This window comes from Sinocyclocheilus grahami, unplaced genomic scaffold (genome assembly GCF_001515645.1).
Source record: "Sinocyclocheilus grahami isolate Dianchi unplaced genomic scaffold, SAMN03320097.WGS_v1.1 scaffold447.1, whole genome shotgun sequence".
Taxonomy (NCBI): Eukaryota; Metazoa; Chordata; class Actinopteri; order Cypriniformes; family Cyprinidae; genus Sinocyclocheilus; species Sinocyclocheilus grahami.
Genome location: NW_015505626.1, coordinates 524,227 through 538,110, shown reverse-complemented (window position 1 = coordinate 538,110; position 13,884 = coordinate 524,227). Strand labels below are relative to the sequence as shown.

At 36.9% G+C, this 13,884-nt stretch overlaps 1 protein-coding gene across 1 annotated transcript in view; it reads left to right on the top strand.

Moving 5' to 3' along the window:
* The window catches only part of LOC107552327 (protein transport protein Sec24B-like), a 24,216-nt gene extending 12,569 nt beyond the window's left edge, over window positions 1-11,647 (top strand). Inside the window, exons 5-14 of the mRNA XM_016234188.1 lie at window positions 6,839-6,922; window positions 7,011-7,174; window positions 7,255-7,439; window positions 7,557-7,659; window positions 8,574-8,700; window positions 9,159-9,268; window positions 9,352-9,464; window positions 9,548-9,666; window positions 11,172-11,227; window positions 11,411-11,647. Of these exons, the coding sequence (XP_016089674.1) occupies window positions 6,839-6,922; window positions 7,011-7,174; window positions 7,255-7,439; window positions 7,557-7,659; window positions 8,574-8,700; window positions 9,159-9,268; window positions 9,352-9,464; window positions 9,548-9,666; window positions 11,172-11,227; window positions 11,411-11,647 (1,298 nt within the window). The remainder of the gene's footprint in view (window positions 1-6,838; window positions 6,923-7,010; window positions 7,175-7,254; window positions 7,440-7,556; window positions 7,660-8,573; window positions 8,701-9,158; window positions 9,269-9,351; window positions 9,465-9,547; window positions 9,667-11,171; window positions 11,228-11,410) is intronic.
* The last annotated feature ends 2,237 nt before the right edge of the window (window positions 11,648-13,884 follow it).

Here is a 13,884-nt window from a genome sequence, read left to right as displayed (position 1 = left end):
TAGTTGATTGCTGGAACTATCGGTTATCGACAAAAATCCATGCCGATAGTTTTCCGGGTTGTGTCCATTGCTGGAGCGGCTGAAAAGGGTCTGGTGTCATTACACAGTGCGAGAGCGGCCTCTAGTGGTTGAAATCACTGACAGCACGTGCTATTTGTTTAGACACGTGATACTGCATGCTGAACAGAGCGGGAAACTTCAGACGTGGATTTAAATGCAACCGACAGAAAATCCTGCCGCGCCACAGAGCGCCATTCACATAGGTTTCCTTTAAATTACATTATATTGGTCCCGAATCGTTGTTAATTTACATAATGAATTGTGTATTGTGCATTTTCAGCAAAACGTTTGTCTTTCTGTGGCTCGAATAAAGTCTGTGTGCTTCATTTATAGAGCTATAATATAGGTTGCGCTTTCTCTTTCCATTTGCTCCGTTTTTTTAAACACCGAACTTCAAACTCATCCATGCCAAATTGTTCATTCTTGAAGTAAACTTGTGTCCGTTTGGTGATTAAATAAACTGTTTTAGACCGCTGCTCAAGTTGAACACGATGCGTCCGGAGTGTGTGTGATACCGGTGAGTTCTCCTAGACTCAGCGCTGCGCTTTGATTTTGATTAGATAATCATCAAGTGTTCAAGAATAGAAGCAGTTAAAGTCTGAGAGTATACATAAAATATCCATATGTATATAATTTTAATGCTATAGCCTTTGTGTATATATTTAAAGATCTGCATCTTTAAGCATGACAGTTGAAATGAAATGGTAACACTTTAAAATAAGAGTCCAGTTGTAGCATTAAGATTAATGAAAGCTGTGTAAGTATTGTTCCTTGTTAGATTGTGTTAATTTCAACATTTACTATTATTTTTTTTTTACTATACTACTACTAGTATGGTTCAGTACTGTTTTTGTTAATAAAGCACTATTTTATGTTTTTGTTCAGTATCAATTTTAAAACTATCGGTTAATTAATCGGTATCGGCCAATGTGGTCCAACCCAGCTATCGGTATCGGCAAAATCCACTATCGGTCGACCTCTAATCAAAAACACACTTCTCACAAAATCAGTTTCAGGAATGATGAGAAATGTGTCTCTACTTCCCCCAAACTCCTCATGGCATTCATCTCAGAGTCACACGCCCACTCTCATACACACACTGTTTTTCTGCTAAAGGGAGTCATTTTTTTATAGTAAGGCCGAGGCAGCCTGTGAACACTAACAGAAAGTCTCTTATTTAATGGGATAGACATGCATTAGTTTTTGTTATTTCATGCTGCAAAGTCATTTTATTTTTCAGGTTCTTTTGATATTAAACTCTTGTAAATATCATATGCATGAGTTGATAACTATAAATTGTATTTGTTCAAAAGTAAAAAAAAGTCAAAAAATAAATAAACGTTCCCCAAAAAATGATGGATTGGCCATTAGAGTAGCATTATAATAGAGCGTGCTAGAGTTAGAGGGTCAAATGAAGATGAAAGAGATGTGTTTTCAGCTGTTTCTTGAACATATTAAGGACTCAGCTGCTTGGATTGAGCTGGGCAGGTCATTCCACCAGGAGAGAACATTTACTGTAGAAGTCCATGAAAGTTTTATCATAGGTAGAATGCAAAAAATTTCAATACAAGCATTTCAGTCAAATGTAATTTATGCAATATTTCAAACCTTTAACCCACTTGGGAAAATCAACCCATGGCAATAGTTTAAAAGTAGCCCAATTCTGTGGAAAAAAATGTGGACTTGGCAACCCTGTATCCAATAAGAGCTACCGGAGTCAGCTTTGACTTATCACAGGTCGAGAATAAGGAGAGATGACTGACAAGACCATGCTGGAGTATTTGCTGCTCAACAGATTCTGAGCTCATTGACAAATATCTGATCTTGTAAGATGTGCTTGCTCCCTTTACACAGAGTGCGTGTGATCACGAAATCGAAAGTGAAAGTAAACAACGCAAATGCTCATTCAAAAAAATATATAAATGGACCGCATCCTGAGGGCGGCTCCCTGATGCGCCAAAATTATATACAATATTAGAATGTTTTAGGTCCAAAAAGAGGACATGTCCGGGGAAAAGAGGACGTATGGTCACCCTAATTTATTGCTAATTGATGTATTCTTTTTAAAGTAGCATATGGAACATATTTTCTACCTCATTCAATGACAAGAAGCCTCTTCAGATCACAAAAGGAAGCATTTGACTGGTGTTGTGGAGTAAAAAGGTTATAATGTTCTTTTTTGTTGGACAACAGGTTTAGAAATGTGAATACAAGAGGTTTAGCTTTAGGCATTTTAATTTAAGCATGTTTAGCTTAGTTAACGGAAGGCTATCTGCTGCCATCAGAGCAAGTGTAATTACTGCATTCACGCGCTCCTCGAATGCTCTCATTTCCCGAGTTGTGCTTTTAAGTCAGAATGTGAAAACAACATGGACACTCGCATTATTACAAAGATTTGTATTATTAGACCTTTCCGACTAGAGTTCACGTGCATTTAAATTATTTTTCACGTGCGGTGCCAATGATGAAGGTTGGTCTCAGAAGGAAGTTCTGCTTCTCTTGACTGGTTGTTCGTCTCCCATGTGGTTAATCTGCAATCAGTGATGAATGGCAGCTGTGATTTTTATTTTATTTTATTTTTATTTTTTGTAAATGCACCCAAACTAAAATGTCATATGTTCATTCTCCATCCGTTCTTAAGTTCAGGCTGCTGATCCAGTGAGGGAACAGATTGAGCACAGGATGACCAGGGCTTGGCCAATCACGGCCCGTCTCTCTCTCTCTGGTCTTGACTGATTACAGTAGTTGGGTTATGGAGGATTACTGTTAGTTTAAGCTCTGCTGAGGATTATTGTCTTCTTCTCTAAGTGTCCTGATTCTGTAATATCACTGAATATTAAAGAGCAAATGAGACATTTAGTTTTAAATTACATAGACCTCATCAGAGCAGTGGAGTGTGTTTAATGTGGATCTGGGTAGGTGTGTGAGGGGTTTTTCTCTGTATGATATGGTTCATGAAACAGAGATTGTTACTGGTTTCAGTCACTATTCATGAATGCCAGTAGTTGGGCAATATTGCTTTAAAATTTGTTCTTGATAATATAATATAATATACACTAATGATTTTTAGATGAATGATATATTAATATATATATTATATATTATGTAAATTGTTTATATATATATATACACACACACACACACACACTATATTAAATACTTTATTATTTAACATTCAAATTTATATTCATTTAACATTAAAGTATATTCATTGTATGTATGTGTGTATATATATATACATACAGTGTTATACTACTAATAATGTAGTACGTTATTGTAGTACCAATAATGTACTAAAATAACTGAAACTAACTGAAAAAAAACATATACATTTAAAAGCAACAAATACTCATAAAACACACAACAAAATTAAAACTTTAAAGGTGACATATCATGAAAATCTGACTTTTCCAGGTTTTAAGTGCTATAATCAGGTCTACTAACCAAGGAAACGTTAAAAAGATTAACCCAGTAACTTTGTTTTGGTAAGCCTTCTGAAAAAGCAAGCATCTGAAAAAACGAGCATGTCTGATTTCGCTCCACTAGTGACATTGCAAAGGGATCTCATTATAATATTACCGCCCCTTAATCTGTAAATTTCCACCCACGGCGCCGTCATTTGTTTTTGCAAGCGACTACAATGTACCAGCTCTAATGCCATGGCGAAAGTTTGAGCAAAACATGCTAAATGTTCTGCCTTTGGCTGCACAGATGAGCACAGAACACGATTTAGAGTCCCAGCCTCAGAGGAGACAAGAGAGCAGTGGATTTATTGATTTATTTACTGTATATTGCTGCTGCCACACAGATCTAAAATAAACAAGCAATTTATTTCCCAGCTGTTTACCTTCACAGACATAACCGAAAAAGTTTTTTAACGTAAACTTGTGTGTGAATGAGAACATAGTTTAGTACTCACATGCTGTGACAGCCGCTTTCTGTCCGTGTGCTTCGGATGTGTGCGGTCAGAAAACCATATATCAGAAGTTTAAACTGATATGGTTTAAAACGCATTATTTCAGCGTGATAAACATAATCAAAACCAAAACAGATGTTTTAGCAGGTTCGAGCTGTAATGGCGCAGCTCTATTCTGGAAAAGGGGGCGGGGAGCAGCAGCTCAAATCTGTAAATTTCCACCCACGGCGCCGTCATTTGTTTTTGCAAGCGACTACAATGTACCAGCTCTAATGCCATGGCGAAAGTTTGAGCAAAACATGCTAAATGTTCTGCCTTTGGCTGCACAGATGAGCACAGAACACGATTTAGAGTCCCAGCCTCAGAGGAGACAAGAGAGCAGTGGATTTATTGATTTATTTACTGTATATTGCTACTGCCACACTGATCTAAAATAAACATGCAATTTATTTCCCAGCTGTTTACCTTCACAGACATAACCGAAAAAGTTTTTTAACGTAAACTTGTGTGTGAATGAGAACATAGTTTAGTACTCACATGCTGTGACAGCCGCTTTCTGTCCGTGTGCTTCGGATGTGTGCGGTCAGAAAACCATATATCAGAAGTTTAAACTGATATGGTTTAAAACGCATTATTTCAGCGTGATAAACATAATCAAAACCAAAACAGATGTTTTAGCAGGTTCGAGCTGTAATGGCGCAGCTCTATTCTGGAAAAGGGGGCGGGGAGCAGCAGCTCATTTGCATTTAAAGAGACAGGTGAGGAAAACAGCGCGTTTCTGCTTCCACTCAAAATAGGCATTTTCAAAATGATATAATAAATGATCTGTGGAGTATTTTGAGCTGAAACTTCATAGACACATTCTGGGGACACCAGAGACTTATATTACATATCAGGGCTCGCAAAATCGCTAGCTCGACGCTATTGTGATTTCCAGTCGGGCTACCAAAATGTATCACCACTCTGCCCGACGGGATCCTTAAAAACTCCTACAGTGAGTTGTATCAAACTTAAGGCTATAAAAAGTTTTAAATATGTTAAATGGTATAAGAAATGTCTTAATTATAATTTCAAGAGGTCTTACAGTTGGGGACGGAAAGACAAGAGTCGCGATACGGCTGGATTAAACTTCAAAAGGCAATGATGTCATTGAATAAATATAAGCGCTGCACGTTTCAAGTCAAAACGCGGCGCGGATGTCTTTATTTGAATGTATCTGAAGAGAACCGGCTGTTCTCAGAAACGTGTCCTTGGCATTTTAATTTCATTTTACCAGCGTTTATGAGCGCTGAGCTGCTTTGTGTACAGCTGTTACCGGGGAAACCGCAATATTTCAGCACTCCTAAAGCACCACCTCGTGGCAGAGAATGAATTTGCATTTCCAATAAGCCTTTCTTTGTGATTATGCTCAGATCAATGCAAATATCAACTCATGTTTTACGCAGCAAACACATAGAGTTGTAAATGAGAAAGAAGTTAATGCGCCTTCTAAAAATCTAAACAATTAAGACAGTAATATTTATACGCTTTAAATTGACAATTTACACTCACTGGCCACTTTATTAGGTACACCTTGCTAGTACCAGGTTGGACCCCCTTTTGCCTTCAGAACTACCTTAATTCTTCGTGGCATAGATTCAACAAGGAGATGGAAACATTCCTCAGAGATTTTGGTCCATATTGACATGATAGCATCACGCAGTTGCAGATTTGTCGGCTGCACATCCATGATGCAAATCTCCTGTTCCACCACATCCCACAAGGTGCTCTATTGGATTGAGATCTGGTGACTGTGGAGGCCATTTGAGTAAAGTGAACTCATTGTCATGTTTGTGTTACCAAGCAATTGGAACAGTTGAACCTAATAAAGTGGCCGGTGAGTGTATATGCTTGATTTATCCCTTTTCATAAAATTGGTCTAAAGGCTGAAATGCTGTTGTATAAGATTTTTGTTTTTGTGAAAACCTGTATCTGAACTGTAAATCATGTAATTTTATGGCTCAGTACTGTATGTTACCATAGACATTGTCCAACCCCACTCATACTGTGTTAATTTTACTTGTGCAGCTCTTAAAATGGGTCATAAATTGCCTTAAATTTATTTTTAAAAATTCTGCAGATTTTATTTTGTAAATAGTGAAATAAAATTCCTTCCTTCATATTTGTTGATATTTGTGTATTGAAAATATTTTTGATTGACATTTAAAGTCCTATCTGATTTTCTATATTTAAAAAAAGGGTCTTCTTTTATATGGGCTAGTTAAATTAATTTTCTGGCTACCAAAATCCGATGAGTACCTGCCCCGAAGGGCTACCAGGGATTTTGAAATTTTGCAAGCCCTGCATATTGTAAAAAGGGGCATAATATGTCTCTTTGAACTAAAATTAACATAAAAGCAGAAAATATAAAAATAAAATCTAATTCAAAATATTAACAAAAACTATAATAGTATCTCAATGATACTAATATAATATTGATATACACAATATATTAATCTGAATGTTAAGCAGCCAATACTCCAGTCTTCAAATAGAAATAATTTTTTGGAACATTATAAATGTCTTTACTGTGACTTTGGACAACTTAATGCATCCTTGTGTAATCACTGTATTAGTTTTGTGCTATACAAAATCATTTACTGACCCCAAACCAAGCTGTATATGCATATTATTTCAGGACATAATGTGCCACACAGGGACCTCTGTTGATTTTGCTGAATCAATGTTTCAAACAATTTGGTGATAGTTGAGTTTTTGAGTCATTTATTTGCATGCATAAAAATGAGAGCAGTCCTAAACCACACATACAGTATATATATGTAGCCTAAACCCTCTTGCCTGTGTGCTTGTAAACTCTCACAGGTGGAGACAGCTCTTCTACAACCACAGGCAGTGCCTCTCCAGTTCCCAACAGTTATGAGTCTCTGGAGGGCGGCGGTTACTCGGGTACATCCTTACAATGCTCACTGAGACATCTCAATGCCAGTTCTGCACTTGAATGATTCACTAACGCCTTCTCTCTTTCATTATTCAGATCTTGCAGCTCCTCCTGCTGGTGTTCCCGCCAAACACGCTCCACCCTTCGGATACAATTATCCAACTATGCATCCTGCTTACCAACAGAACCCCGCCCCCAAACCAGACCCCTCCCCCTCTCACGGAGGGTACAACCCACCAGGATACCAGCCGTACTCGCAGGTACTGACACTAGTTTGGGATTCAGAAAGTGTGTCATTCAGGAAGAGGTGTGTAAAGTGGCTGTGTTTATGTTTTTGTAGCCTTTCCCGTCTCTGTCTGAGCTGTCATCAGCGTTAGGAGGCCTCGGCGGCGTTTCTGAACTGGAGGCTGAAACCTTGAGACCCATGAATCTACTCCAGGAGAGAAACCTCCTTCCTCCCAAACGCGCACCTCCACCTGAGCCCAACCTGAGCAACGACCTGCGCAAGGTCAACTGCAGCCCCGAGTAAGAGCAGAGAGATGACACACGTGTTTGTCAGAGTTGTGGTTTCACACAACAGGTGCAGACTGAGAAAACAGCTTTGTTTGTTTAACAGTTTCTCTTTCTTTCTGTCTCTTCCAGCACTTTTCGCTGTACTCTCACTAACATTCCCCAGACTCAAGCGCTGTTGAATAAAGCCCGTCTGCCTCTTGGATTACTGCTGCACCCCTTCAGAGATTTAACGGTAGGAGCAAAAAGCACAAATCAAACACAAATCATGGTCTGGTTGATGTGCTATGTAGAAGTTAATAGATGTACACTACCATTTAAACGTATTTTTTAAATTAATACTTCCCCAAGGATGCATTAAATTGATTAAAAGTGACATTAAAGACATATAATATTACAAACATGTATATTTCAAATAAATGCTGTTCATTTGAACTTTTTATTCATCAAAGAATCCTAAAAAAAGAATGATCACTGTTTCCACAAAAAGCAACACAGTTGTTTTCAACATTGATAATAAAAAAAAATGTTTCTTTAGCTGCAAATAAACATATTATAATGATTTCTGAGGGATCATGTGACACTGAAGACTGGAGTAATGTTGCTGAAAATTCAGCTTTGCATCACAGGAATAAATTACATTTTAAAATATATTCAAAAAGAAAACAGTTGTTTAAAATAATAATAATATTTCACAATATGACCGTTTTTATTGTATTTTGATCAAATAAAAGCAGCCATGCTGAGTGTAAGAGACTTGACCTGTGAAGCATGTTGGGCAGACTTATTGATTGGATGATTTTTGGCCATTTTAGTCATGAGTCATGAATGTGTTTAGTCATCAGTCAAGTATGATCAGTCATACTTAGTTGTTCAAAACCTAAAGCCAGTCCCCAGAAAATGTGATAGTTGTACCGTCATGAACACACTGTACCATTTAATATACCGTATCTTAGTAAACTTGATTCTGAATTCCCACATGAGGGTAAACAATTTTCAGCTTTTGATGTGAAACCGTCAGAATTACAGATAAAGGTGTCATAAACGGGTGTCTTACTGTGTTATCTAGAGCTTTACTGAAACAACATTAGATCATGATAATGCAGGTTTAATCATCTCTTCATTAACTCTCTCTCTCTTTCTCTGCAGCAGTTACCAGTGATCACCTCTAACACTATAGTTCGTTGTCGTTCGTGTCGGACGTATATAAACCCTTTTGTTTCGTTTCTGGATCAGCGCAGGTGGAAGTGTAATCTGTGTTACAGAGTCAATGATGGTAAGAGTCTTACAATTGTGTTTGTTTAGTCTTTAGTTAGTCTGGTCTAGGGTTTCCCAAACTAGGGTTCATGAAGCAAATCAGTGAAATCATAAGAACGTCATATTAAAATAAACAATTTTAAAAGAAAAACGATCAAAATCAAACACTTAAAAAAGATTAAATGTTATGTGACCATTAACTGATATTAGAGAACCATGAACATGCAAATGTGTTGTTAAATTATTAAAATATTAACTTGTTGCCTTGATACCTCACCAGAAATATTAATTATTGAGATGAAATATTAATCTCAGCCTTATGTCAGATGACAAAAAAATTTGGAAATCCCTGGTTTAGTCTATTTCAGTTATTGTACCAGAAATTACTATGAAATACTCTAAAATAAATAGTTTTCTCACATTAACATGTTCTTGAGGGTTTCGATATGTTCTGATAAATTGTCGTCTTCTCTTCAGTTCCTGATGAGTTCATGTATAATCCTGTAACTCGTTCATATGGTGAGCCTCACAAGAGACCAGAGGTCCAGAATTCAACTGTGGAGTTCATCGCTTCCTCTGATTACATGGTGAGTGTGTGTGTGTGTGTCTGTCTTTAAAGACCTTTAATGTTACGCTTGCATATTAATGTACATTTGCTTTCTCTCTCCAGCTTCGGCCTCCTCAGCCTGCTGTGTACCTGTTCTTGTTGGATGTATCCCACAATGCTGTGGAGTCAGGCTACTTGAATGTGTTTTGCCAGTCATTAATGGACAACCTAGAAAAGTGAGATATTACAGCTGATGAAATGTTTTTGAGTGTCACACACCTCAGATGTGACCATGGCTGTATGTGTCTCTCTCTCCCAGGTTGCCCGGAGATACTCGTACACACATCGGGTTTGTGACGTTTGACAGCACCGTCCACTTCTATAACCTGCAGGAGGGTCTTTCTCAGCCTCAGATGCTGGTGGTGTCTGATATTGATGGTAATCCGGTCTGATTCTCTTACGTCTCTTTATCTGTTCACCGACTTTGACTTTGGACATCAAGACTGACTTTTGTCTAAATAATTAAGTTTTAGAACTGCAAATTGGCCAGTTTTGATTGGTAATAGCCATTTACACACCTAAATTGTACTAAAATTTACGTAAAATAGAAAAAATGTAAGTAGAGTAGCAGTGTGTGTATGTATGTGTGTGTGTATATATATATATATATATATAAATACATACACACATTTATATAAATTTACGTTTAGACAATTTTTATTCTCTACTATATTTTTGAATTCTTATTTTTTCTAGTTTATGTCTGGAATCTTTAAGTCACGACTTTAACCATTTAGAATATAAAATTACTATTGTTATTTATTTTCTATATATATATATATATATATATATATATATATATATTCCTATTCAAAGTGTTTGAGGAAAGAGCAGAGCAAGTGAGCTATGGTGTCATTGATGCGGAAGCAGTTCAGTTCATAGCGTGCGAGTAAGCTGTGAGATAAAATCGCCAAATGGCTAATAAAAAGTTGTACCGTGAGGATGTGTTGCAAATGTTATTCGCCGATTCTGACTCTGAAGGGGAATATTTGCCTTTTGGAAATGACGATCGGTCGTCTAATAATCGCGCTTCTACCGGGACATCTTTGGAGCGCAATGGTGCCGCCGTGCAAGGCGTGAGTGTTCACGAAGCACAAACAAGTGATTATTTCGACCCTTCGCCCAACGGGGATGGGGGTGGCAGAGCAATATCTATTATTTCCTAAATATTACTGATGAATTGATCAAAAAGTAGGCTACTGTTCACATGCGTTTTACTACTATTTAGTATAGTAATATAGTAATAATTTAGTACTTTCTCCTGTTTTATTGTTGGTTTCCTCTTTTCTGATCATTTGGAATGAGGATTAAAAGACAAAAAAAAAAACATGTAAATAAGTTCAAACATCAATTCAATATCTATTATTTCCTGAATATTATTATATTCAAGAGGGCCACCCCCTGATGACGTCATAAAATGCCAATTAGATGAGTATATTTACACCCCACATAAACGTTCGGTCATGCCCAACATTTTTCTAATTTATATTAGATCTCTATCTTTAAGCCCTTTCAAGCCACAAGCTTTTGAAATCTTGATGTCAAAATCCAGCATTTTTCCAAAAAACCCTGGAACCTAAAGGGTTAAGCAGTCTATTCAATTTCTGTATTATCTTGAATATATTAATATTATAATATTAATTGTTTATTATTATTGATCTAAATGCACAGCATCTGATGTTATATGATAATTTTCACGAATAATGATTGCTTTTGCCACAGGATTTGGTCAGAAATCATTATTTTCACATATATACTATATCGCCTTTCACATATATACTATACTATAGTATAGCATTTTTAAAATTGTGCATTCATAACAGGCCTACAGAGCATTGTATCTGATGAGTGATTGAGTGATGTTTGTTTTGTGATTTTGTTAGATGTTTTCATCCCAACACACGACAGTCTGCTGGTGAATCTCAAAGAGAGTAAAGAGGTTTGAATCTTATCATTCTCTCTCTGTGTTTTAAGACCTTGTATCTTTGTGTGTGCGAGGTCAGCTGTGTTTGTGTTCCCATTTCCCGGCTTCATATCTCTGTATCACACAAGCTTTGATATGTGACACCATTTTTGCAGCTGTTTTATCTGACAGAAAGTGTGTTTGTGCATGTGCTCACAGCTGGTGAAGGACCTGCTCAATGCGCTGCCGGGGATGTTCACACACACACGTGAGACTCAGAGCGCTCTGGGTCCGGCTCTGCAGGCAGCATATAAACTCATGTCCCCTACAGGAGGCCGGGTGTCCGTGTTTCAGACCCAGCTGCCCACCCTCGGCGCTGGACTCCTGCAGTCACGGGAAGACCCCAACCTCAGATCTAGCACCAAGGTACCGCTCCTGAATCATCATTCAACTTAAACAGATCCTGTTTATGCATAAATGCAAACATTCATATCAGTGGATACTCAGTGATTAAAACATGGGAAGTTTTTCAACCAGTTATAAAGGAATTAACATTTGCCAAGCATAGAAATTGGCATATAAATATATATTCAAAGTTTCTTTAAAAGTAAAAAAAAAAAGTCCTAAATTTAGTTTGTACAAATTGAAATTAATAACAAGTCATAAATAGTATAACAAAAGTCTTAAAGGGATAGTTCACCCAAAAATGAAAATTGTCATTATTTACTCACCCTCATGTCGTTCCAAACCCGTAAGACCTTCGTTCATCTTTGGAACACAAATTAAGATATTTTTGATGGAATCTGAGAGCTGTCTGACCCTGCATAGACAGCAAGGGAACTACCACGTTCAAGGCCCTGAAACGTAGTAGGGAGGGACATCGTTAAAATGGGTGAACTATTCCTTTAAGGGGCCTTTAATTTTGGGGACCGAAAAACAGGATTGGCGTGATGTGATTATTAAACTATTAAACTCAAAAGTTTATGATTCCATGATTATGAGTTACTTTCCACTCTCTTTTTTTGTCTCGAGCAAGAAACTGTATGACATTCACGTTACATGATTTGACTGATTTTTACGTAGAAAGGGCGACAGCGAACCGCATTAAAAGAAATTAACATTCATGTTTTCATAACCGCTGGCCAAATTCAAAAACTAAACTAAAATTAAATCATCTTTGAGAACAAGGAGGGCCCTACGCAGCTTGCCTACTTTGCGTAAAGAGAGGATCAGCTCTGGTTAATACCATGCAGTTTTGCCAAGCGATTCTTTATGATTTGCCTTTGATTAATTCTGACAATGTTTACTTTATGGTGTTAATGGTGTAATGATGTAGGTGGTTGTAAGAGTACATATTTTATCTTGCTTATTTTTTTGAGCAGCTGAAAGTCTGTGTATTTCAGACTTGTTTATAATTAAAGGTTCCATATTTATATATTATATTTATAAATAATAATGTATTTTTTACACTTTACAATAAGGTTCATTAGTTAACATTAGTTAACTACTTTAGTTAACATGAACTAAGCATGAACAATTCTTCTACAGCATTTATTAATCTTAGTTAATGTTAATTTCAACATTTACTACTGCATTATTAAAATCAAAAGTTGTGCTTGTTAACATTAGTTAATGCGCTGTGAATTAACATGAACTAACTATGAACAACTGTATTTTCATTAACTAACATTAACAAAGATTAATAAATACTGTAATAAATGTATTGTTCATCGTTTGTTCATGTTAGTTAATACATTAACTAATTTGTTGTCAACAATCAGTTTATAAGCGCTTCTCATTACAGTTTGAGAAGATGGCTGGCACGTTATGTGACCTAAATCATGATTTTGGTTTTATTTCAATTAATTGTGCAGCCCTACTTCAAACCTAAATAGATGTTAATATGGATTTACTTTTCCACCTGTAATCATTTCCTGCCATTTACAAAGTTATAAAAATCTAATTTTTTTTATACATATTTACCAATGTTTAGATTTACTCACATTTTGTAATGCATCATTCTCAGACTTTAAGTTAAATTGTAGTTGTATTGTGGCACTACAACAAACAAACAAAAACATTACTCTTCAAGGGAGTTGAAGTTGACATGCTTTTTCTAAATCCTCATGTATCAATCTGACAATCAAAAAAAATCACTGCCAACAGCTAGTCAAATATCAGCAGCCAGTTTTTAAAAAAGTAGCTAATAATGTTGAAGTGTAGGATAGAATGAATAGATTGATGTGCTGTATCTGTCCTGTAGGCGGCGCTGCACCTGAATGACTCTGTGATTCCTCAGCCTCCGTTACTGCAGCTCACTGCAGAGAAACTCACCAGAGAGGGGGCCTTCCTCATGGACTGTGGCAGCGTAAGCATTACTGCACAAAACCACACAAGTTATCAGGATAGAGCAATGTTGTGTCTCGGCAGCTTCTCTTATTAATTCTACACTGTGATTTCTGCCCTTTGCTCTTTAGGTGATGTATTTGTGGGTGGGGAAGTGCTGTAATGAGATGTTCATACGTGACCTGTTGGGCTTCCCCAATTATGCATCCTTACCGTCCAACATGGTGAGTGTGTGTGTGTGTGTGTGTGCATGCATGGTGAACTGCTCTCCATTTCTCACAAGTATTTTTTTTCACCCTGTCGTGTTAAAGGTGGCATATCATATTTATGCTAAGGAACAGGATTTT